This window comes from Sapajus apella, unplaced genomic scaffold (genome assembly GCF_009761245.1).
Source record: "Sapajus apella isolate SASKATOON/1434 unplaced genomic scaffold, GSC_monkey_1.0 scaffold3, whole genome shotgun sequence".
NCBI lineage: Eukaryota > Metazoa > Chordata > Mammalia > Primates > Cebidae > Sapajus > Sapajus apella.
Window position 1 is genome coordinate 10,730,451 of NW_022436943.1, and position 26,838 is coordinate 10,757,288.

Below are 26,838 nucleotides of genomic sequence, written 5' to 3' on the forward strand. Positions count from 1 at the left end.
GTTCAAGCGATTTTTGTGCCTTAGCCTCCCAAGTAGCTGGGACTACAGGCATGCAATGCCATGCCCGTCTAACTTTTGTTATTTTTAGTAGAGAAGGGGTTTCACCTGACCTCAGGTGATCCACCTGTCTCGGCCTCCCAAAGTTCTGGGATTACAGGTGTGAGCCACTGTGCCCAGCCTGTAGTTAGATTTTTAAATGACACTTACATTGTCTAATTTTGTTTCATTCTGCGTTCCTCAGTGTTTCAAAAGCTGAGAATTTAGTGAAACTTGCTTTAATAGTGCATTCATTTAGAATTTTTCCAACACTTCCTATTGACTAATACAGTCAACTAAAATTTGATGCCACACATGGCAAAACACCATCTCTACTAAAAATACAAAAATTAGCCAGGCGTGGTGGTGTGCACCTGTAATCTCAGCTACTTGGGAGGCTGAGGCAGGAGAATTACTTAGAACCCAGGAGGCGGAGGTTGCAGTGAGCTGAGATTGCACCATTGCACTCCAGTCTGGGCAACAGAGCAAGTCTCCATCTCAGAAAAAAAAAAAAAAAAAAAAAAATTATGCCATGGAAATGTATTACATGATAAAACTTTAAATTTTCAAAAAAAGATGTGTTTCATATACTCAAAACACTGGAAGCTGTAACTAAATCTTTTTATTGTGTCACTGCACTTTAAATCCCCAAATAAATTCTGCTTTGTAAACAGTCTTTGCATCTGCTAATTATGGACTGTTTGCCAGACACCAAGCCAGGAATCGAGGGATAAGGAGATGCCCACATCATGCTGTAACTAGACAAGTATTTAGTGATTTTTCCCTTTATGAATAGCTAGCTCACTGATACTAAAGAAAAATGTAAAGTGTTAGAATTATGGGACAGAAATTTATAGAGTATGAGAATATAGTATTTCAGAGAAAATGCTTGAATGTTATATATACCACACAGGACAGCTTGGATTGAGGGGGAACTCAGGAAATGGGAGATTACCAAGGATGAAATTATTCACCAGGTTTATTTGCAGCTCCACTGAACCTTTATTTTTCTTGAAGTCTTTTTTTTTTTAAATGAATAACTCTCACCACAAAAAAAGCTATATTTGAATAAGTGTGGACTTTTGAGACACAAGGGTATGTCAAAGGTTTTATCCTTCTCTAGAAACCATTTTTTAAAACACTGTCATTTTCTATTTAGAAGTGACAGTAAGAAAAACATCTAATCCATTCATGCAGTCAAAAACAGGCAAGAGACTACTGAATCAAGTGCAGTCAAAGAATGTTACATTATTTCATTAAGATGTGAAACTGGTTTGAAAAAAGTTACTATCACAATAGGAAACTAAAACTGGATTGTACAGCTTGTAAAATCAAGTTAAATTAGGTGTGATGTTATCAAGAGTCTAAGAGTTCATAGGAAGCAATTAGTAGATAGAAGCAAATATAGTCTATACAATTATATTTAAGGTGACTTATGTTCCTAATAAGCTAAGCATATAATACTGCAATAAAATGAACAGAAAAAGTACACATTAGTCCACTTTTAATTCTATGAAAAACAGAGTAACGAGATTAAATGAAGACATTCGGATGAAATAACAGTACCAAAAAAAAAAAAAAAAAAAGAAAAAAAGAAAATGACTAAAAATTTCAATTTGCCATGGAGAACTTCAGATGTTTTTGTCTAACATAAAAAATTCCAGCAGTTTGTGTGAAAACAAACAGTAAACACACTTACATAATTAGAACAGATTAAAGCCAATAAACAACCATGATATGAGCTGCTACATCATCTCCAATGAACACTATTAGAGAACTCTAAGTACAGCTTTGGGATGGAAAAGAAAAATTTTGACCTTATTTTCTAACTTTTAATAATTTGGACAGTGCCCAAATAGTATTACAATTTTAGAAGTACTTACCATGCCCAAGTATCTTAGTTTCAGTGATAGAAAGTAATTAAATATTCACACAGGGATAAGTAGTTCGACCTGTGGGTCGTCTCTTCGAGTTTATTGAACTACAAATCAGATTAGTTAAATGCTATGATAGTTAAATCGAGAATAAATCTCTGAAAAATATCTTGGAGAGTTCTTGGATGTCAAACTGCATGCCACATTATTGGACTGTTATAAATTATTAGAAGAATATGAAGTACCTGTCAAGGTTTCAACAATAAAAATATTTTTTTTAAAGACCCTATTTGGTAATAAATTAGATTTACACAATTGGTAATTTCAAAATAAATAAAACCTGAGTTGTAAATGCCTCCTACCCTCATCCCACCCCCAGTACACATACCTTATAGTCCATTTTCATTTAAACCAGTGTGTCTCAAGTTTTTGAGCATACATATCCCTTGGGGATCTTGTTAAAATGCAGGAAGTATGTTGTGGGCCTGAGAGTTTACATTTCTAACAAGGTACAGATGAAGATCCTGCTGGTCCTTCCACCACCCTTTGAACAGCAAGGTGACCCATTATATAGTTAATATAATTTCTGGTGTAATGACTGCACAGTTTTATAGATTCAAGGCTGTGATATTTTGGAATTAAGTATAATAACCAAAAATGATCACAAAAAATAAGTTTTGGAAGAAAAGAATGTTTTAGTTAAGTCAAAGCTTAAGGTACACCAAGTTGGCAGTGTTTCTGTTTGTCTGACAGTGACACCTTTGAAACATTACAATATGAATCAGGATACCAAATTCTAGTAACTTTGAAAAATGAAGTTACTGTAGTTTGAGGCTCTCCTCCAGTTAATTCAAGTCCAGAAAATTCAAGCCAGTACACTGCAAAAGCACTATTAAAAATCTTTAATGGCAAACTGTCCATTTTAATTACCTGTAAACTTGCTTTAAGCTATTCCATCTCCTCCTCCTCTTTCAACAAACAAATGCTGCTTTTTTTTCTGTCTTGTAGCTAAACAGCGTGTAACACCCAGTGCCCCTCCCTTTAAAAATCGAACAAAATTGTCTCCAACCAAAGGACCCAATGCAAAAAGGTTGGCTTCTTTAATACACTCATAAGTATATGTATCTATTTCCACAGGATTGCCCTTACATGTGATTGGCTGGCTTGACTTATGACCTAGGTAACACCCTTGATCCTTCAGAAAAGACAGATTAGGATGAGAACCTATCAATACCACTGCTGCAGAGAGCTTAAATATTTTCTTCAATCCAGAGACGTTTTGGAGAACACATTTCATGTCCGACTTAAAGGAAAGCACATGGTGCTCAGGAAAGCTGGTGTAATCAGATAAAAGATTTGAGTCAACAGAATATGACTGAGTACACATCATATGATAGACTTTATGATATTCAGGATACAGCTTTTTGGGAAGCTGTTTGAAAATTAAGCTTGGATCAGTTACTCGTCTACGAAACACATGAATCACAGGGATATTACTGTTGTAAGCACATAGTACTGCATCAGCTGCAGTAAGCCCAGAACCTACAATTAACACTGGATCCACTTTGCCACGCAACTTTCCTTTGTTTATAGCAGCTCCAAATTCAGGCATTGAATGAAACACAAAAGGAAAATCTTCCCCTTCAATTTCCAGATGGGCAGGAGAATCCAACGTTCCAGTTGCTAGAGCTACATTCTCAGCAAAGAGGCAGAAGGGAACATGAGAACCATCAGCTATTCGCTGATAACCCCTAATTTCCCAGTTTCTCTTGATAAAGTTTGACTTCTCTATCTGTAAATGCTTTGTTGAAATATCTCTGTCTTGACTATTATCATCATCTTGATCTCTGTAGAGTCTTGATATGGACGTTATGTAAGTATTCTCTCTGAAATTCTTCTGAAGACCCATGACTTTCACGTAATGTTTATAGTAGCGAGCTATTTCCTCTGGCATGACTCGATCCCCTTTTAGGTTCCTACAAAAGGAAAAGAAAAAATATCCTATAAGAATACTATTTTCAGTTTCCACGATTATAGTTATCTATCTAGTAAGCTTTTATAGCTTTTTAATTCTGCTGGATTGTCTTAGCTATACATTATCCTAACACTTAAAAAAAAAAAAAAAACTTCTATTTTTAGTTAAAAATCTTCATGAACTACTTTTAGCAAAAGACGTCCCATGAGAGCAGAGGCTATATTTAATGCATTTGTTTCCTCAGTGCCATGAATAGTGTCTGCTCAAATACACTGCTTTATAGACTTTCATTAAATAAGGTATTAAAATGTGGATATTTGAAAAGTGTACTACTTTATCTCACAATTATAATCTATTTACTGTCAACTGAATTATTTTCATCACAATCATTGAGATATTACAGGTTTAACTGTAGTATCTATGCTTCTTAAAATTATATATACCATCTCGGCACGTAGTACATTGGTATTTTCCTAATAACTGAAAATAATTCAGATCTGTCTTTTGCTAAACAAAGCCATCTTACATCTAGGTAAATAACAGATGACATTTCACTCTGTGTTTTCCTACTCATAAGGAAAGCTAAAACATAATTGTTCTTTATGAAAAACTTGAATTAGTCTGTCATTTTCCAAAGTTCAAAGCAACAAGCAAAATCCCCTGCCCCAATCAAAGATACGCAAATTATTTGACATAATTGATGATGTGGATGCTCCTCAAATTACAATGGGGTTTGTCCTAATAGACCAATCATAAGTTGAAAATATTTTAAGTCGAAAATGCATTTAATAACACGTAGCTTACCAAACATCAAAGCTTAGCCTAGCTTGCCTTAAATGTGCTCAGAACATTTACATTAGCCTACAGTTGGGCCAAATGATCTCACAAAAAGCCTATTTTATAATGAAGTAGTGAATATTTCATATGACTTATTGAAAATTATACAAAAGTGAAAAACAGAACAGTTGTGTTGGTACCCAAAGTATGGTTTGTATAAAATGCACATCACTTTCGTACCAACTTAAAACCTAAAAGTCTTAAGTCAAACCATGATTAATCAAAGACTGTCTGTAGCTTATAATGGGAAGTTCACAAAAATTTTTCTTTTAAAGTTGAATGATTATAATTACGATTTAGAATTAACTTTCAATTTTTACTACTTCAGTCATGTGTCACATAATGACGTTTCAATCAACAAAGGACATCATATACAACAATGGTCCCATAAAGGATATAAAGGAGCTGAAAAATTCCTACAGTGTAGTGACATCATAGTCATCTTCAAGTTGGGTGCAATTACTTTTTAAAAAATGAATTTAGTGTAGCATAAGTGTACGGTGTTTATAAAGTATACCTTAGTGTGCAGTAATGTCCTAAGGCCTTCACATTCACTCACCACTCACTGACTCACCCAAAGCAACTTCCGGCCCTCCAAGCTCCATTCATGGTGTACCCTATAACAGGTATACCATTTTTAATCTTTTATATCATAATGTACTTTTTCTATATTTAGATAAAAAACACTTACCATTGTGTTACAGTTGCTATAGTATTCAGTACAGCAACATCCTGTACTGGGTTGTAGCCCAGAAGCAACAGGCTATACAATACAGCCTAAGTGTGTGGCAGGTTATACCACGGAGGTTTGTTTATGTACACTTTATGATGTTTGCCCAAGAAAATCATCTAATGGCATAATTCTCAGAACATATCCCCATCACTAAACAATACATAGCTGTATTATCATTTCCATCATACAGAATGGGAAATTGACAACTAGTTTATTTGTCTAGGATCATAACACTAGAAGTCGTAGAGTCAGGACTCAAACTCTGCCAATCTCTATAGAGATCTAAGAGTTTGCTCTTAACACTATGCAAAGGCAGCAACTAAACCTAAATTTATTACAAAATTCATTTGCACATATTACTTCAAAACAATATGCATAAGTAAATGCTTCTCGTACATAAATCATAAAGCTTTCTCTTACTCATTTTAAAAACGTGTTAAGCCATTTCACCTGCCTACTTATGAAGATCAAGAACTGTATAACTTGCCGAATTTTACTTCAAGTTTCAAACCCATATATAATTCTTTATAAAATCCTAAAATGAATTTTTGAAAGGTTTAATCTCAATTACCCATGATGATCTAAGTTGCTCTCCCTAAATTTCTTCAAATTAAGGAAAATTTCTATGAATTAACATGGTTGTTATCTAGCAGGAAGTGAAGTACTCAAATGTTACGTCCCTATTCTAACAAAGGTTACGTAATGTTTTGCTTAACTCATTGTTTTTGTGAGTAGTCAAATTAGAATAGATTCTCTGTATTAGTAATTCTTATCTAATATTTCCTATCCTTGAAAATGATTGATAGGATTTTCATATTTGTCTTTTTAAATTTTGGGATCTTCTCCCAAAATAAATAAATTTATAGTTTTCCAAGATGAGATTTCTTCTCAGTTCTACTTTTTTTTTTTTTGAGATGGAGTCTCACTCTGTCACTTAGGCTGGAGTACAGTGGCATGATCTCGGCTCACTGCAACCTCCACCTCCTGGGTTCAAGCGATTCTCCTGCCTCAGCCTCCCGAGTAGTTGGGATTACAGGCACCCGCCACCACGCCCAGCTAATTTTTGTATTTTTGATACAGACAGGGTTTCACCATGCAGGCCAGGCCAGTCTTGAACTCCTGACCTCAGGTGATCCGCCCACCACGGCCTCCCAAAGTGCTGGGATTACAGACTTGAGCCACTGCACCAGGCCCTCAGTTCTATTCTATTATTTTTTTTAATTAAATATGTCCCTTCATACCCAGTTAGCCAACCATAAGCCAGATTCTAGTTTATGTGTCACTTTAAATTATTAATCATAAAGTATACAATCTTTACCCTGAAAGTCAAACACTTTAGTCCATAGTTTAGGTATTCATATATGAGATATGCATAAAGTTATCTATCAACTCATATAAATAAATAGATAAAAATATGAAAAATAAGCCAGGAGCAGTGGTTCACACCTGTAATCCAGACACTTTGGGAGGCTGAGGTGGGTAGATCACGAGGTCAAGAGATGGAGACCATCCTTGCTACACGGTGAAACCTTGTCTCTACTAAAAATACAAAAATTAGCCGGGTGTGGTGGCACACGCCTGTAGTTCTAGCTACTCAGGAGGCTGAGGCAGGAGAATCGCATGAACCCAGGAGGCGAAGGTTGCAGTGAACCAAGATTGCACCACTGCACTCCTGCCTGGGTGACAGAGTGAGGTTCTGTCTCAAAAAAGAAACAAAAAAAGGATGAAAAATAACATATAGAGGGATGAGAAAGTAACTAAACAGAGAGTGATTTTAAAAGAGTAGATAAATCTATGAATTAAAAAAAGTCACAAGAAACCAATCTGCAATAATCCCTTATCTCTCTGCTTAGTTTTATATCTCTAAATGAAAACTAACATATTGTAATCACTGCTTCAAGGACACATTTTTATTTGAAAGACTTATACATTTAAATTCTTCATCCATGACAAAATCACAAATATTTTCAAATTTTTCCACATTCTCTTTTTTCATGTACACAAAATAATTTTAATACACTTTAATCTTTACCTTCGTTTACTTGATACCCAGTCCTTAAATTTAAGTCCAGGTAGTTCCATCCAACTTCCAAAGCTGATTGTCAACATGGAGCCTTCCATATTCTATTAGAGTTAAAAAAAAAAAAAAAAAAAAAAAGGTAAAGTGAAAAAACAAGTGACTTTTTTTCTTTTTCTTTTTCTTTTTTTTAAAATTAAATCCATCTCATTTACAATAATTATGACTCTGGGTAAGGTGTGCTCCAGCGGTCCTAAATGGTTGGATAACTTACCTCAAAAGCATTATTCCAATAAACTTTCATATACCTTCACCATCTGATATTATCCCATCAACCTTCTTTCATATAGTTACAAATTTGTAAAACAATTTACAATATTACCCAATGTCTACACCTTTGGACTATGATCAACATGATAATTTAGATGTAAAATATTATGTCAGGGAAACAAAAATTCAGTATATTCACTTTTTGAATAAAAGGAAAAATGTTCATTAAGTTCTAAAATTTTAGATGGCTTTCCGTTTTAACATTATTATCTTCGTTTTTTTAATTAGCAACAAAGCGTTTCCCCCTCCATCAATTATAATTCTAAATTCTAGGCTGATGTGGATACAGCAGCATCTCTTCTTAAAGATACAGAAATAGGCAGTGCCTGCCTGAGAAAAAGAACCACTGCTGAGGCTACTGCTTGCCCTCAAGCACCCCTACTTATTTCTGCTTTGCTCAATACTAAGCAAAAAAAGCCCAAAGGCCAAGAATCTATTATACCTATGACCTCCATGATCTCTTTCAATCAACTTTTAGGCAGTGGTTTCTTTTCTCGTAACTTCTTGCTCTGCTTCTACAATATTGACCCAATTTGAAAATGGGGCATATTATTATTAAAACTGGCTAACATTCACAGAGTATTATGTGCTAGGCCCCGTGAAGCATCATTTGTGACTATATATAAATCACCCAAGAAAGAGAATGTAGCAAGCTGCCACCCTGCTTTGAGGGAGGCTAGCCCTGATACCAGGTTCAGAACGAAGAAGGTGGAAAACTGGAATCATCTTTATTATCTATCAGAAATTATTTGAAACCTGAGTTTCATCTGTAACTCCAAAACCTTAAAACACCACTATCTGACTTTCTGACAACAATCTCTTAACATTATTCCTTCTGCACCAGTTCTTCCAGTTGGTTGAGAGCGCTAGTGCCTTGATCTCTTCATTTTTCTCCTAATCTACCTTTTTTCTCCATGCAACTTATATGCCATGAATGCATGCTGCCATGGAGACTAGTATTAAAGGATGCAAACTGAACAGAAGTACTGTAGGAGCATATAGAAAGTATCTGGTTCTTCAAGGACACAAATAGACTGGAGTGTACCATTAGAAAGGGAAAACATTCCAGGCCACGCAAAAATTCATGTGACAGCTTAATAAAGAGAGCAAATATGAGTATCCTTCAAGGAGTTACAAGAAATTCAGCCCTGTGACTGAAAGTATTAACTCAGCAGGCCTGGGTTGCTCCGACCTTTCACATGACCAAAACAGGCCTGTCTTCAGGACCCGGCTTGGCTGCCACCTTCTCAGAAATAACTTCTGAGCCCTTCTAATACTCTACCTGATGAGCATGGTTTTCGCATGCCTAAAGCCTCGGCAATGCTGTACCAGTGTGACCATGGGAGTTTGTCCTAACAATGTGATTTATGTGAATACCAGTTTTTGCTCTGGGAGGCAGAGGTGAGTCACAGGGGCGCTGCTGGCCTATTATGACTAACCCCACAGAAAACATCCACAGATACCACCACCGTGACTTTACTAGGTTCTCCTGGACTTTGCCCCATAGCGTTTTCCTATTGATGATTCTAATCTGTATCCTTTCACTGTAATAAAATTTAACCACAAGTATACCATCTTTCTAAGTCCTATAAATCCTACTGAATCTTCAAGTCTGAGAATAAACTTGGACTCCCCAACAAAAGCACGCTAGAACACAGAGATAGAAAGATAAAATGTCAGAGATAAAAAGAGGAATATGACAAGAAATCATATTTCTTGTAGTAAGGGCTAGATCAGAGTATGAATTACATTAGAAACTCTACATACTACATGTTAGATAAACGGAGACATGCTGAAGGATTTTATGCATTGGTGTAACATCTCAGACGTAATTTAGAAAGATGACTCTGGCTTTGGTATGGATAACGGATTGAAGAAGACACAATGAGTAAGAAAACCATTTAGAAAGGGTATGCAGTAATTCAGGTGAAAGATGATGGTGACCAATATTAGCAACAAAATAGAGTAGATGGACCCAAAAATATCAGAAATGAAAATATTTGGTGATTAATTTGAAATGGGAGTTGAGGAAAGAGAAATCAAGGAAGACTCTCAGGTTCCTGCCTTGAATAACTACATGAGAGTGTCATTTAATGACAAGGAAATTGAAGGAACTTGATGATAATTCGTTTTAGGCATGCTGAGTCTGAGGACACCTGCAGAAAAATCAAGGGAATATATTTATTTGGATATATAAAAAACAGCAATCTGGGCTGTTTCTGATTTTGGGAGTTTTGATTTGGGAATCAATCAACATCAATATGCAAGCCATAGAAGTAGGTAAGATAACCCAGGGAGAATGAAGAGTATGCTCAGGGGTTCGAGGCTGCAGTGAGCTATGACTGTACCACTGCAATCCACCCTGGTTGACAGAACACCCTGTCTCAAAAACAACCACAAACAAGACAAGAATCCACAAACATATCAGAAAAGGAGTGACCAAACAGGAAAAAAAAAGGAGACTGAAAATTCAGAGAACCGAAGAAAGATATTAACACTGTCAAAAGGTGCAGAGGTCAGAAAAGATAAATTTTGAGACTCGTCATCAAATTAAGCAAAAAAGAAAGCTACTGACTTTCAGAAAAAACAGTTCCAATGGAAAACCGGTGGCAGAAGGTAAAGTGAGTGAGCTAAGGAGCAGAAGGCAAAAGCAGGGAGAAGTATGTACAGGTAACTCTTTGAGGAAGTTAGCTATAAAGCAAAGGATAAAGATCAGCTGGCACCTAAAATTGTTTTAAAGATGGAAATAATTTTAGCATGTTTATGTACTGACCAACAGAAGCTGGTAGAGAAACTGCAGATATAAAATAAATGGGGAAAATCAAATAAATAATGTTCTTGAGAAGATAGAGATCCAAAATATAGCTGTAAGGTGGGCCTTAGATAGGAGGAATAGTATCTCTTTCATTATAACAGGAGATAAGAAAAAAAGAATTAGCATCAATGTGGTAAGTTTTAGGTTTGAGTGTGAAATTGTGGAAGTTCAATTTTCTCTGTAAAATAAGAGCCAAGAGCACTTCTAAGCATAAAAGAAAAAAAAAGAGGTAACAGTTTGAAAAGAAGTTAATAAAGAAATAGCAAAGGTTATACGTAGTAGTGTTTTGGCCTCAACTAAGAGTGGAGAATATTTTCACAGTTGTATAATTTATTTTTCTGGGGGTTTGACAGCTCAAGAAAAGATAAAGATAAAGTGGACAGTTAGATCAATTGCCTATTTGCCAAACCCACGTGATGGAAGGACAATGGGTTAAGGAAATTAAAGAGAATAGTTAACTCAATGAACCCAGGATATGAAGATCACAGCCTGCAGCACACTCTGTGTTTAAAGATTAAAGTGTGCATTACTGGGTGACACAGCTTGAAGAATAGTAAACTGTGGTCAGAAAGGAAGACATTTGAAAATTTAGGTTTTCACAAGTTCAGCAGTTATAAGAGACAAGATCTCCAGTGGAGCTACTGGAGTTAGTAGCTAATGAAGAATAAGACATCATCGAGAGAATGTGGAGATCAAGGAACTAAAAAGATCTTGGTTCTGTGTCATGTTTGCAGAGGTAAAATTATTCAAAGTTATAATAAAACTTGGCATATAATGGAAGACCATGAGTTAGGTGCCACAGATTCAGTAACTGGAGACAGTTTGGAATGGTAGAAAAGCTAGAAAATGGCATGACTTGTTCAAAGGAATAGGGCTTTTTACTCAAGTGCATAGGGGTGTAAAGAGAAGACCAACTTTACTAGCCAACCTGATACGACATGGGGTTATGGGAGAATGAATAGGCTCCACTTTAGAGGGCTGCAGTAGGAATGGTATCTTTAGGAGATAGCAAGCTTTCAAGAAAGGGAGCAGAAGCAGCATCTGACTGAATGGTTAAGGATGTGGGAAAACAAAAAAGTTGTTTATCACTAAATTGGTTCAAGGGGCCACAGAAAGTTTAGAAGAAAGGAGAGTGATGAGAAACTAGATCACAAGAGAAACAGAACTATATGAAGATAAGTAGGAGAGAGAGCGATGACTCAAAGACTTGACATCTTGAGTCATGATTCAGGTTAATTAGGATGTACATAAAGCATAGCAGGGGAAATGGTCGCATAAACAGATAAACTGTACTACAGCCAAGCACAGTAAGATTAAGATATGGAATGCAGGTGGGATCAAGTAATTATATCTAGGAACATCAGGAACCTTCATAGAGGTGATGACTGACAACTGGTACACAGCTCAAATATCACTTACTTAGAGCCCTATCTAGTGAATACATGCCTGAAAAATATCAGAAATTTTTAGGTATATTTTAAGCTTTACCACTAGCTCAAAATGTGTTTTTGGTAATCAGGGCTTATCCATACTTTAACTTTTTCATACATAAGTTAAAGAAATGAAATAAACAGAGATCAATTATTGCCTGCACATTATTCAAAGCAGAAAAATGTAAGTAAGATAAAACCTCAGGAATTCTGAGAAGGCAGTCTAAATGTCCTCCCCACCTCCAAATATACTATGGCTTTTTTTTTTTTTAATTAAAAATGCTACTAATTAACAGAGCAAATAGAAACACTTAAGTTTTGGGGCATGACAGAATTCTTTCTTATTCTGTATTGGTGGTTTCACAGTTATAGGCATTTGTTACAACTCATCAAATTATATACTCTAAATGGATGTCACTTATTGTAGATAAATTAAGCTTGAATAAAGTTGATATTAAAAGTAAAAATCATAAAACTTAAGCTAAAAGCAACAAATAATTTGGTAGTTGCTACTCATTATTATAAAGAAAATAAACATTTTAAAAGGAATCCATAATATTTTTAATCTAGGAATGTCCCCTGATACCCTGAAACAGTCATTTTATAAATGTAAACAACTTTTCAGATGTACAGAAGTGCATTAATATACAAACAGCCAACTGAAGTTCATACTAAAAATTTGGTATGTAACATTAAAGTTCCTACGAAGTCTATAATTCATAACATAGCAAACTACATTACTTAACATCAATTTTTATAACAAATGAACACTCACTACACACTAGACACCAGCCTAACTACTAGGCAAGGTCATGAGGGTAGGTCGCTCAGAATGGGATTACTGGCTTCATAAGAAGAGAAAATTGCTCTCTCTCTGCTATGTGAGGACACACTGAGAAGGCAGCTATCTGAAGGAAGAGGACCTTTACCAGGTACCAGGCTGGCACCTTCATCTCGGGATTTCCAGCCTCCAGAGATGTGAGAAATAAATATGTTATTTAAGCCACTAATTCTATGGCATTTTGTTACCACAGACAAGACTAATATACCCTCTTTTACAGTACATTTTTCATTTAATCCTGAAAATGTGAGAAAATGGATACTGCTTTGAAATACATGAGATTCCATAAAGTCTAAAATGAATAAGTGAATTTTAACTTTTTTATTATACAAAACATTCTTGAAATATTTTTTACATAATTCTTATAAGACAGTATACAGAAATGCTTATTGTAAGACTGTACAAGTAATCAAATTTGGCTTGATATACTGCAACTCAAAATAAACCCATATTTAACTATCTGAACGGCATTAAAATTCCTCTCAAATAAAAATGTGATAAACATCATATATAACAGTATTATCATAAGGCTTAAGAATCAAGTTAGTCTTATCAAGACAAAATATAGCAATTCACATACACTAAAATGCTAAGAAAAATATACTCACATGCCAAGCCCCACCAGGTGGACCTTTACCAAGAACTAAGTGAGGGATATAATGATGTTGCTCTAATTTCCAATGCAAAACGGATGGATAATCATATCCAAAGTCAGCATCCGGATGAAGAAGCGTGTCAAAAAGTACTGCAACTGGATTGGACGATCGGCCTTCAAGGCCCTCAGACAAGTATTCTAAGTCCTAAATGAACAAAAGGGAGACAGAGTTTGAAAAAAGCCAGCATTTCCCAGATAGTGTATTCTAATGTCTACCATGATGCCCAAATGATAAAAAGCAGTACTCCCAAACTTGAGCATACAATGCCTACTAAAACTCCATTAGGAAGTAATTCAGAAAACTCTACTCTAATAAATTCAAGAAAATAAACAGTGGTAACTCAGAATATATTTATGAATCTAAAATAAAAACGATATAAAGTGTTATTTAGAATAAAAGGTTTCAACTAAGAAACAAAGTTTACATAAATAAAAACTAATCTTGTTTTAGCATACAAATTTTTTTTAAATTGACATGTAAGAAATAATACCTGATCAACAATGGAAAGATGTCTTGCTTCTTCTAATTTACTATGTAAGATTGTATTTGGGTGTATTGCTTCTGATGATAAATATGGTCTGTAGCCTGATAACATATAAGAAAGGCATATTCCTGAGGGTCCATTTCCTATTAAAAATAAAAGGTGGAAAGGGGTAGGTCATGCATCTTAATACTTTTACTCCTTTGGCTTTTCTCCTACTTTGAAGTCAGCTCTTCTCCCTCACCAATTCTTCCTTTTCTGATCTCTTAAAACCAAATGTTGCATGAGATGCTGACCTTTGGCTTCTCTCCTATTTTCTTTTGGGAATCTCATCTACTCAAGCCTTCCACTCTCTATGCTACTGACACCCAAAATTAGTTCTCTAAATTGACCTATTTCCCAAGGATATATCCCACATTTCCATTCTACTTCTTGATTCTACCTGATAGAATGACCCACTAATAACTTAAAACACAATGTGCTGAAAAGCAAGCTCGTTAGTACCTTCATTTAGATGCCCTCTCCTTCAAACCCCATCCTATCTCAAAATATGATACCAGCAAACTTCTAAATTAATCAGTTTCTGGTTTTAACCTAGTGTGCCCCCTATATCCAGTCAGTGGTCTTTGCTATTCTCCTTCTTGTACTATCACCTTAAAGACAAGTTTTCTACTGTTTCTCTGCCCTGAGATTCACCCATTCCCAGTCATTTCACATACTACATTCAGATACGTTTTGGTAACATACAATCTTCATCAGGTTATCCTTCCATTTTAAAGGTCTTAATTGTTTGTTTCTGACTATCCAGTGTTCTCCAGGTAAAACTACCTTTGCAAAGAGTATGACAGTAAGAGAAATCTAACATGGCTGACCCCATCTTGCTTCTAGCTTCAAAGGCTGGCTGTCTTCACTCATTCCTGGGTATAGGCAAAGTTAACCATGGAAAGAATTTATAGTTTAACCTTAAAGCAAGGATGGTAACAGCCCTTCCCAAAATTAAACTGCCTTTCTTAAACTAATGAAAGGCCACGAGGTTAGGATTGTGAGAGGTGCCTGAATTCTGCTAAGATGTGGGCAGAGTTTCTATAACCTTTTACCGCTGAAGAGTCATGTGGCCAGAGGTCACAAAATGTGTGACTTCCCTAATTGCTATTATAGGTAACGTCGCCACTGAGGAACCTGAGTTTGGCCTTTTGAAATATCTTTTCAGACTTCTGCATTTCTGATGACTGTCTGACTCTGCTGGTCCCAAGACTCAAGACTCAGACCCAAATCTCGACTCAACCACTCCTGTGGTCCCCCGACCCGAAATTGGACTCAGTGCTAGAGAACCATTTGACACCCCCAGCACGGCACCCCCCCCAACCAATCAGCAGCACCCATTCCCTAGTCCCCTGTTCACCCAACTATCCTTGAAAAATCCTAACCTCCAAGCCATCAGGTGGGATCAAGAGTTTTATCAGGAGACTGATTTGAATAACTGCTGTTCTCTCACATCGGCTGGCCTTGTGTCAAACTCTTTACCACCAATGCCATGGTCTCAGTTAATTGGTTTTGTCCCTGCAGCAGGCAAGAACCCACCAGGTGATTACATATGTTCTAGCCTCGACCATCTTAACAGTCCTAACTCCTGATATTGCCTTCCTATATGTTTACGTGTGTTAACTAAAATCAAACTGAATTTCTTGAAATACTTCCATTTATGAATTAACAATGCCTTTTTTCTGGATTGCCACTTCTTTATCTCTGCCTTTCAAAAATTTAATCTGAGAGCACTGCTAGCCACAAAGAAAAAATTCTGTTCCTTGTCTAACATGTCACCCCAAATAAAGTATATTCAAAGATGTAAGTAAGAAAAGTAAAACCATAAGAATACTAGAAACGGAGAAAGCAGACCGGGCCTGGTGGCTCACGCTTGTAGTCTCAGCACTTTGGGAGGCTGAGGCAGGTGGATCATTTGAGGTCAGGAGTTCAAGACCAGCCTGGCCAACATGGTGAAAACCCCATCTCTACTAAAAGCACAAAAATTAGCCAGATGTGGTGGCACATGCCTGTAATCCTAGCTACTGGGGAGGCTGAGGCACAAGAATCACTTGAACCTGGGACGTGAAGGTTGCAGTGAGCTGAGATTGTACCACTGCACTCCTGCCTGGGTGACAGTGTGAGACTGTCTCAAAAAAAAAAAAAAAAAAAAAAAGAAATAGAGAAAGATTTCAACTTTTATTACTATAAAAGGAAGTCTTTAAGACTCAGAAAAAGAAAAAATATAGATTTAGAGCTAATCTCTTACATTTTTCACAAAAAAAAATCCCAAAATGGATCATAAACCTAAATGTAACATGAGAAACATGAAAACTTCTAGAAGACAACTCAGGAGAAAACCTATGTGACTTTGGTTTGGTAATGAGTGTTTAGACACAATACCAAAATAGGATACATGAGAGAAAAAACTGATCAGTAGGACATCATTAAAATGTTAAACTTCTGCTCTACGAAAACACACTGCTAAGAGAATAAAAAAACATATCCTAGACTGGAAGGAAACACGTATCTGCATAAAGGACCTGTAACCAAAATATACGAAGAACTGTTAAAACAATAAGAAAACAAACAACCTAATTAAAAAGTAAGCAAAAGATCTAGCAAACACCTCACCAAAGACAATGCACAGATGGCCAAGTAAGCATACGAAATATCATTACAGAATTGCAAATTTAAAAAATAAGATACAAGGGCATACCTATTAGAATGGCTAAAGTCCAAAACATAAACCACACCAAATTCTGACAAGGATGTGAAACAACAGAAACTCTGATTCACTGCTACTGGGAATTCAAAATTATTCCACATTGGAGGACAGTCTGGCAGTTTCTTATAGGGCAAAACAAAGTCTTATCATAAGAACCAGCAATCACACTCCGAGGAATTTGCTCCAAGGATTTAAAAACTTATGTTCATACAAAAGCCCACACATGAATGTCTATAACAACTTTATAATTGTCAAAAATTGGAACAACCAAGATGTCGTCTAAAACGTGAATGAATAAACAAACTATGGTACGTATATACAATGGACTACTGCTCAGTAATAAAACAAAATGAGTTACTAAGCCAAACAAAAAGACACAGAGGAACCATAAATTGATTGCTAAGTGAGAGAAGTAAGTCTGAAAAATCTACATACTATGTGACTTTAATTATAGACATTCTGGAAAAGGCAAAACTATAAAGACAGTAAAAAGTGGCTGCCAGAGGTTGGAGGTTGAGGGGAGACATGAACAGGTGAAACACAGACTTTTGGATATTTCAACTATTTTCTATGATACTGTAATATGACAGTATATATTCAGCAAAACCCACAGAACTGTACATCACAAGGAGTGAAGCCTCATGTAAACTACAGCTTTTACTTAACAATAATATATCAATATTAGTTCATCAACTTTAACAAACATACCACACCAATTCAAGAGGTTAACTTTAATAATAGGGGAAACTAAAGAAAGGAGAGGAGGAGCAGAAGTGAGCTGTGTATATTCTGCTCAATTTTTCTGTAAACCTAAACTGCTGTGAAAAATAAAGTCTATTAATAAAAATAAATACAAAAAAAAACAAAAAAAGAAAAAACAATAAAAGTAAATACATAAATCACCAATGGAGGAGTTAGTATCTGAGGCAAAGAGCTAAGCTCCTGGGAACAGAAAGATATAATACTCAAAACTCAATAGACAAAAAATGAACAAAAAACCACATACACAACATGGAAAGAATGTAATAATTAGGGCAGCTCACAGAGAAATACACAGTGGAGGGAAAATATACTCTCATCCCCAAAGATGTCTCAGTCTTTTTTTTTTTTTTTTTGAGAAGGAGTTTCACTCTTGTCGCCCAGGCTGGAGTGCAATGGCACAATCTCAGCTCACTGCAACCTCTGGCTCTCTGGTTCAAGCAATTCTCTTGCCTCAGTCTCCCAAGTAATGGAGATTACAGGCACCTGCCACCATGCCCTGCTAATTTTTGTATTTTAATAGAGATGGGGTTTCACCATGTTGGTCAGGATGGTCTCAAACTCCTGTCTTCAGGTAATCCAGCCCACCTTGGCCTCCCAAAGTGCTGGGATAACAGGCGTGAGCCACTGCGCCCAGCGATGCCCCAGTCCTATCCCTCAGAACCTGCAAATGTTATTACAAAGCAAAAGGACTTTGTATTTCTGATTAAGGACACTGAGATGGAGAGTGGCCTGGATTACCCAGGTAGATCCAATCTAATCACAAGAGCCCTTAAAAGCAGAGAACTTTTCCTAGCTGTGGTAAAAGGGAGACATGACAATGAAAGAAGGTTAAAAAACAACATTGTTGATTTTGAAGCTGCAGAGGAGAGCGGGGAAAAGGAAACACTCTTCCCTAGAGCCTCCAGAAAGTAAGACAGCCCTGCCAACACCTTGATTTTGACCCAGGAAGACCAATGTTGACCCACAGAACAGTAGGATAATACATTCACATTGTTTAAAGCCACTAGGTTTTTAGTGGTAATTTGTTACAGCAGCAACAGAAAACATATTAATTAGCTCTTTATGCTCAGGCTGGTGGTGCCATCGTCAACAGTAATGACACTACATAAATATACACAAGGCTAAGCTATTCACAGCTAGCTGAGGCAAAACAGAGATAGGCTGTTTTGTGGGGAGCGGGGTGGGCAGGTGCAGATAAAGGTTACATTTTCCTTTTCTAACCTTCCCATAGCCTAGCCACACAAGACAGGGATCCTCCATTCATTCAGGATAGAAAACCAAGGTTAGACATAAGAGGGGAAATGAAACATGACGTACAGTCCCCGATATCTCTTGTATGAGAACTACTATAAAAACTGTCATCTCTACCACATCCTGTAGAAGAGAATCTAGTATAGAACAATCTTGCTCTCCTCTTTTCCTTCCTTTACAGTATCTCTCACATGCCAGTCAGAGGACATGAATTTTCCCCCCTTCCTACTAACTTTGAAAGAAGCAATCAAAGAAACACAGGAAGTCATATGCCACCAAGGCACCTATATTCCATAACTCTCCTTTAGCTTAGTTAGCTTCACACTATAGTCCTTGTCTGAATTCCTTGAGTTTGTATATTAGATGAAACATATACAAACCAGGTAATTAAATGCATGCAATAAAACTAAATTATAAAAGCTTATACATCTGAATTAGGTTTTATTAATAGTTTAATTTTTAATATATGCCTTTCTGTTGAGGTGATACAAAGGATATAAAATAGTAATGCTGTGGTTAAGGTAATTATAAACATTATCTTAGAATACTATAACGTCATTGCTAATTGATCACTGATTACTAACTTGCACAAATTCTCAACTTCTGAGTCAGTTTCTCTGTCTGTATCTGCCGTACCAACATCAGAGGTCTACAGAAGTGTAACGTATTACCCAATATACACAGAATGCTTTTCAGAGCTCTAATAATATTGGTTACCACATTACCATGACACTGTCATATAATTAACACAAATGTAGGAGGTACTTTAAAATAATATAGCAATATCAGTTCTTCAGTAAAAAGGCTACATTTTAACATAGATGCTAAAATCAGATAAACCAATTACTCTCCAAAGATTTGGTTATTAGTTTTCTCTAGCATTATCAAACCACCTAAGAATATGTTTTAATAAAATCTTAAGAACCTGTACTAACTGTAGATTTATAAAAGTATTAAGGGTCATAACTCTAATTTTAAAAGATAAAATACAATCACTTACCTATTATTACCACAGGAAAAGTCACTGATGAATCTTCCAGTAAAGAAGTTTCTTCAACTAATGGCATCGCTTTAACTTTTCGCCCCAAATTATCACCAAAGTATTGCACTAAGGAATTAAAAATCTCTCCTTCAGTTTCAGTGTCACTATAGTTTCTTTAAAAAAAAAGGGAATAAAAAAAAGATAGTCAATATAGCCTTTATAAAAATCAATCTCTACTCTGAGTTTATTTAGACATAAAGTATTTTAATCGTTCCACATAAGAAGAAAAGAAAATCCTTTTGATTAATGCTTTCAAATTATAGCTCAGCTACAAGTCAACCTATACCAACTTGAAGGCCAAAAATCCCAAATATTAATAGCTGCTTTTCTCAAGTATCTTCTACTTTTCACAAGTATCTTGTAGGCGAGCCTCTATGAAATAAGCAACCCTCTCATGATCAAAGACAGCATTGTGCTGGGGATTTTATAATTCTCTGAAACTAGCCTAGAAATGACTAGTTTCTCCTCTACATTTTTCTTTTCTTTCTTTTTTTTTTTTTTGAGACGGAGTTTCGCTCTTGTTACCCAGGCTGGAGTGCAATGGCGCGATCTCGGCTCACCACAACCTCCGCCTCCTGGGTTCAGGCAATTCTCCTGCCTCAGCCTCCTGAGTAGCTGGGATTACAGGCACGCGCCACCGTGCCCAGATAATTTTTTGTATTTTTAGTAGAGACGGGGTTTCACCGTGTTGACCAGGATGGTCTCGATCTCTTGACCTCGTGATCCACCCGCCTCGGCCTCCCAAAGTGCTGGGATTACAGGCTTGAGCCACCGTGCCCGGCTCCTCTACATTTTTCTTATTAAAAGGTGAGTGCATTAAAGACAATATATAGTCACATACATTTTAAGAAAAAGTTACTGTAATTATATATTATTAATTGTGCATTTTGGTACAAGAAATTAGGTTTATACATTTTTATTCAAAAAATATATTACATATATATATATATATTTTTGAGACAAGGTATTGCTGTCACTCAAGCTGGAATGCAGTGGTGCAATAATGCCTCACTGCAGCCTCCACCTCCCGGGCTCATGCAATCTTCTCGCTTCAGCCTCCAGGGTAGCTGGGGCTACAGGTGTGCCACCACACTTGGCTAATTTAAAAACCTTTTTTTGGTAGCGATAGGGTATCACTATGTTACCCAGACTTCAAAAATATATTAAAATAAGATCTTAAGGTTATTTTCCAATTTTTGCCAATTGGTTCCCCAGAAACTAGTTTTAGCATTTTCACATTTTCATGCACTACATGGGAGTATCTCCTGAACATGGTTGATGTTCTGCATTATACTACAGACTACTTGAGAATACCTTAATTTATTTTATCTTCATACAGTCAGCAACAGCCACAATGTCTGGAAGTATTAAATTAAATACCTACCGGGGGTTAGTATGTTATTTCTACTCTCAAAAAAGTATGGGATGGATCAATTATTTAACAGGACTCAACTCACTGATCCCAGAGGCTGATAAACAGAATCAGGCAGAGACAGGAATTTCTACTTCCCTGTAACCTTCAGTGTTCCCAATCTAGCCTAGGATAGGGAGACTTCCTCAGTATACACTGACAACTTTCTTGAAGCAAAGAAAGTAACCTGTACCCCAAATATTTGGACTCCTCTTACATAGCCTCTTTTGACCAAAACAGACACCAATCAGACATGGCTACTAAGGGAAACCCCTCCTCACAGTGAAAGCCTATCCTTGGGAGGAGGTTTTATATGCTCAATCCATCCATTCCTGACTCATTCCAACTACTGCCTCTGATCAGATCCAGATGCATCCGCTGTCTTGCCTGTGCCTGCTTCTGCCTCTTGGCAATTACATTTAACATTTTTTATATTCTGCTCTGTCCCTGATATCTCTCCAAAGTATGTGCAAGGCTAGGTTCTCCTGTGCCTTTGGAGGCTTTTGATCAGTCATTTTGGTAAGAAACCTCCAAACCACTGCTCAAAGAAATCAGAGATGTCACAAACCACTGCTCAATGAAATTAGAGATAACATAAATGGGAAAACATTCCATACTCATGGATAGGAAGAATCAGTATCATTAAAACGGCCATACAAACTGCCCAAAGCAATTTATAGATACAATGCTATCTCCATTAAACTGCCAATGACATTCTTCAAATTAACTAGAAAAAGCTATTTTAAAATTCAGAACTAGAAAAAAAACTATTTTAAAATTCCTATGGAACCAAAAAAGAGCTTGAATAGCCCAGGCTACAACTTTAGACACAACAGAACTGTTTTTGCAAAAAGAAGTGTGGTTTATTAATCATAATGTTTATCTTTTGGCAGCTAGCTTGTTTTCCTTTCTGTCCCTCAAGACCAAAACACAGCAAATACTTTGTTTTCACTCCCTATGCCAAATTTCTGTGCACAGGAGGAAGCATACTGTATTCACCACCTAGGGTTAGTCAAAAGACTATGAATCCCACATTGTACATCAAAAGGTGTCAAATAGCTTTTACACAGTATTTTCTGAAAGGCATGTTAATTTCTCAAGGGCTTTATTTAGTTTAACAAGTTTCACTAGGGGAACCTATTTCCTAAAACTTTCCACAGAGAAACTGATACTCTCAAACCACTGTCTTAGTAGTCAACAAATTTGCCTAAAAGTTAAAATCAAGCAGTTTATTATATGAAACCATTTTTCCTTAATATCCACAACTGAGAGACTCATTCTAAACTCACTGAGAAGTTAGACAAGTTTGGATTATTGCTATTACAAAAGAAGTTCTGAACTTTCTCTGTGCCTTACATCTCTTTTACTATTTGATGACGCTTCTTGAACTCTACTCTGAATACCGTTCTTAAATACATACAGGATTTACAAGAAAACCAATTAAAAGTCATAAAAAGTAAACGTGATATATATGTATATGTGCTTCTCTACTGCATTAAATTCAGTGATGTGTAAGTCACTATAATTTTGAAGTATAAACAGTATTTCCATATTTGCAAATGCAATGTGATATAAACACATTTATGATCTTTACTGATGATAGTTGTAACTACTACCGTGATTTGTTGCTTATATTTGTAACTTAAGTAATTAGTTTTTAAAGTTTAGTGAAATGATACACCTTTCTTTCCATCCATGTTCATGGGTTATCTAAATTCTATCTATGAAACCCATAATTTAGGAACGCTTGATCAGAATTTCATATCTTACCAGAGAAGCAGTCTTATACAGAATTATTCTGGAACATCAGTATATGTAAAGCAAGGTACTAAAGTATTCCCTAAGCTTAATCTTCACCCCTGGGTTAAAATCAGTTTCTAGTGTCTGGTGTTTCCACCAATGGCCAAATGCTAGCTCTAGAAAACACGCTCACTTTTATTTTAGAAACGTAGTATCTTTTATCATCGGTAAAAACCTGCCCCATAAGGTAAGTCTAAAATCGCCACATTCTTCAAATTTCTACAACACACATGGCTTACCATGGCTAACCTCTTAACAAGGCAGAATTTATTTGTAACTAGATGACACTGAAATGTAGTTCCCTACCTTCCTTCCACTCATTAAATTATTTAGAAGACTTTTTAAGAAATAATTTTTTTAGGGAGGCAGGCACTTCGTAGAGCCCTTCGCTAAAACTTTACTCGGAAGTCTCAGCTAGCCGTAACCGACTCAGCCTGGGCCTAGCCGGTCCCGCAGTCCCGTGACCCGCGCGGTCCAGCAAGAGAATAGGGAACAACAGCGCAGGGCTCGCTGGAGCAAGGACCCCGCCACACCTCACCGCACCCCACCCCCACGCCGAGCAGGGCGGCCAAGGCTGTGGGACGCTGCGGTCCAGGCGCTCGCCCTCCACCCCGGCCCCGGTCCCGGCCCCGGATGGGCCGCAGACCTCCAGAGCGCTGCATCCCCGCCTGCTCCCCTCCCATCCCCGGTGGGGAAGTCACCTGAAATGACCGGCCAGGGAGCAGCGGCAGCACCACACCGGCATGGAGCGCTGCGCGAGGGGCGCCCCAGCACGGCCGCCGTGGCCGCCTCCACCTCCCTGAGCGAGGCTGCCCGCTCCAGGCGCCCGCCCGCTCGGAGTAGCGGGGTCTGCCGGGCGCTCCCGGCCAGCACCTCTCCGTTGCCGCAGCTGCCGCGGCTCTGCAACGCCGGAGCCCGCCTCCAGATAGCGGCTTCCGTTCCTCGCCTGCAGGGAGCCAGGCGCCGGCGGCGGGTGATTTCCGAGCGACGGGATAGGGGCGGAGCGGGGCGGGGACGCTGCGACGGCGGCGGCTGCGCGCGGGCCCCTCCTCGCAGGTGCGGCGGCGGGCAAGGCCTGCGATTGGTGGAGCCGCGATCCGGGCGAGGGGCCGGGCCTGTCAGAGCCAAGGCTGCGCGGGCAGGAGGCAACCGGGACCTGGACCTCGGTCTGCGCCCCTCCTCCGCCCCTCCGCCTCTCGGCCCCTCCGCCCCTCCGCCCCTCCTCCGCCCCTCCGCCCCTCCACGTGGGACTTGGTGAAGCCGGTGGGTGCGCACCGAGAGGGCTGAGGGACAAGCGGAAGAGAAGCTGCTGCGAACTAGGGCCACCCAGTTGGCCGGGCGGAGGTTCCTGTGTACGGCGCGGCCTCGGCCACCTAGCCAAGGACCCCGGGAAGGGTCGAGCTTCCCGCGCATGAGAACCCACCTTTAGACATGTTCTTGCGCCGCCCGGGTGCCTCCCGCCCTGGACTCTGCATCACAGTCACTTGGGGGCCTCACCAAACCACAGGTGCCCGGGACCCGCCCCTCGCGGTTCTTTTATGGAAGTCTCGCTTCCGGGAAGAGGTCATCCTCCCTTCTTTAAATCTGTGGCTCTCAACACCCACAAGTGTGGGAATTACCAGCACGCTGTGCAAAAATCCAGGTGCTCAGGCCAGCCCCAGACCTACCGAGTCAGTGTGGGGAAGGGCAGGAACGCCTGCTGCTTTTTAAGCCCCTGCAGGCGCTGTGATGCAGTAGGCAGTTAGAAAAGTAAGTAGTGAGTGTCCTTATTCGGTTTGTCTAAAATTAAAGGTGGGGAGGACAAAACCCGGGAGGGATTGATTGCATCTACTGTTCTGCAAAAATGTCTAGCTCCGCTTCCCAAAAAAAGCCTTAATTATTTTTGTGCTTGAAATATAAAACACGTAGGTTTATATATTTCAATATAATTTTGTAAAACAAATGTTAAGTTTTACTGAATGTTGTCGCTGAACAAACTAGTGATGAGGAGGTATTTTAGAATCTGTGGAGCTTAAAAGAAAATCATAGGACTCAAACTGCCACCAGGGTTATGCAATCTAAGAGTATATTAACCACTTTTAAGAATTGTGCGTTTTTCTCTTTTTTGAGCTTTTGACGGTTTGACAGGTTCATTTCATTTGAATGTTGGTTCTGAAAGTGAAGCATGCAGTTACTTTTCCATTAACATACATACCATTACCATTTTAAAGTACCTAAATTCCTGAAATCAGTGCTTAATTTTGCAGCACATATACTAAATTAGTACCATACAGAGATTAGCACGGTCGCTGCCCAAGGATGTCACACAAAATTGTGAAGGGTTCCATATTTTTAAATATATGCACCTACTATGTAACCACAAAAATTTAAATAAACACATAAATTCCTAAAAGCTATGCCAATCCAATCCAGATAATTTTTTTCAATTTTTAAATTTTTTTGTGGGTATATAATAGGTATATATGTTTATAGGGTACATAAGATTTTGATACAGTCATACAATAAGTAATAATCACATCAGGATAAATGGAGTATCTGTTACCTCCTTTGTAACAAACATTTGTAACAAACATTTGTCCTTTCTTCGTGCTACAAACAACCCAATTATGCTCTTTTAGCTATTTTCAAAAACAAAAAACCACACACACACACACACACACACACGCACGCACGCACGCGCGCGCGCGCGCGCGCGCGGCCTGGCCATGCTGCCCAGGCTGGTCTTGAACTTCTGGTCTCAAGCAATCCTCTTGCCTTGGCCTCTCAAAGTGCTAGGATTACAGGTGTGGGCCTCTCAAAGTGCTAGGATTACAGGTGTGAACCATTGTACCTGGCCCTTTTGTCCTTTTTAAACTCGGATTATTGTAATTTTTCCTGTTGAGTAGTTCAAGCTCCTTACATAATCTGGTTATTTATCCCTTGTTAGGATGGACAGTTTGCAAGTATTTTTTTCTCATTCTGTGGAATGTCTCTTCACTTTGTTGATTGTTTCCTTTGCTGTGCAGAAGCTTTTTAACTTGATGTGATCCCATTTGTCCGTTTTTGCTTTGGATGCCTGTGCTCTTTAGGGTATTACTCAACAACGCTTTGCCCAGCCCAATGTTCTGGAGAGCTTCCCCAGTGTTTTCTTTTAGTAGTTTCATGGTTTCAGATCTTAGATTTAAGTCTTTAATCCATTTTGATTTGATTTTTGTGTATGATGAGCATGGGTCAAGATGGCCGGGGTAGACCTATATTAATTCTAGCTAAATAATTATAAGCTTGCTTGGCCCAGAGTACACTGAAGTTTATACGCCAAACTAAACTATATTATTGGTATCGTCAAGCGTCAACAGGAGGCCTAAGGTAAAGATCAATAAAGTGCAATAACACTGTGGAACACCTAGGGGTGGTTGCAGAGCAGGCAATACTGCTCTGGTCCCACGAATGCCTTCTCAACATGGAGACTGCATGAGGGTCTCGTAAAGAGGGCTTGTGCAAAGATCTCTGAGAAGGGAGGTGACCTCTGCTCATAAGATCAGAGAGGGTCTTTGCAGATGGGAGCTGGCAAGGAGGAGAAAAGCCTTGCAGGGCAGAGATCATGGAACACCTCAGGCTCTGGCTAGGTTCTTGGAATATAGAGTGATTTTAATTGCTCTTTGTCCTCAATGCTTGGAAGATAAAAACCCATTGATGTATTGGGTGCGGTCAGACCTGGTGGCTCCTTATCCAGTATACTTCTGTTGCAGCTGCACCTCAATAACAATCAGTGATAAACTCAGAGTACTAGTTTAGCATGCCTTAGAAAGATCTTGAGTG

General features: G+C 38.1%; 1 protein-coding gene and 1 non-coding gene across 4 annotated transcripts; one reads left to right on the forward strand and one right to left on the reverse strand.

Annotated features, from left to right (window-relative positions):
* Nucleotides 1–643: 643 nt before the first annotated feature.
* OSGIN2 (oxidative stress induced growth inhibitor family member 2) lies at nucleotides 644–24,039 on the reverse strand. Of its 3 annotated transcripts, XM_032249730.1 has the most exons (7): nucleotides 23,742–24,039; nucleotides 19,788–19,942; nucleotides 14,035–14,171; nucleotides 13,497–13,688; nucleotides 7,488–7,579; nucleotides 2,841–3,886; nucleotides 644–2,453 (listed from the first exon to the last, which is right to left on the reverse strand). In XM_032249730.1, exons 1-6 carry the CDS (start codon nucleotides 23,783–23,785, stop codon nucleotides 2,854–2,856), a joined length of 1,653 nt encoding a protein of 550 aa, XP_032105621.1. In that variant the 5' UTR covers nucleotides 23,786–24,039; the 3' UTR covers nucleotides 644–2,453; nucleotides 2,841–2,853. The 3 variants fall into 3 exon arrangements, with proteins under 3 accessions (XP_032105621.1, XP_032105616.1, XP_032105625.1); XM_032249725.1 differs by having other exon boundaries at nucleotides 644–3,886; XM_032249734.1 differs by having other exon boundaries at nucleotides 644–3,886; nucleotides 23,914–23,933.
* A 1,231-nt stretch (nucleotides 24,040–25,270) lies between these two features.
* LOC116535999 lies at nucleotides 25,271–25,373 on the forward strand. The gene has a single exon (XR_004262427.1). It is a non-coding gene; the product is annotated as a U6 spliceosomal RNA (small nuclear RNA).
* The last annotated feature ends 1,465 nt before the right edge of the window (nucleotides 25,374–26,838 follow it).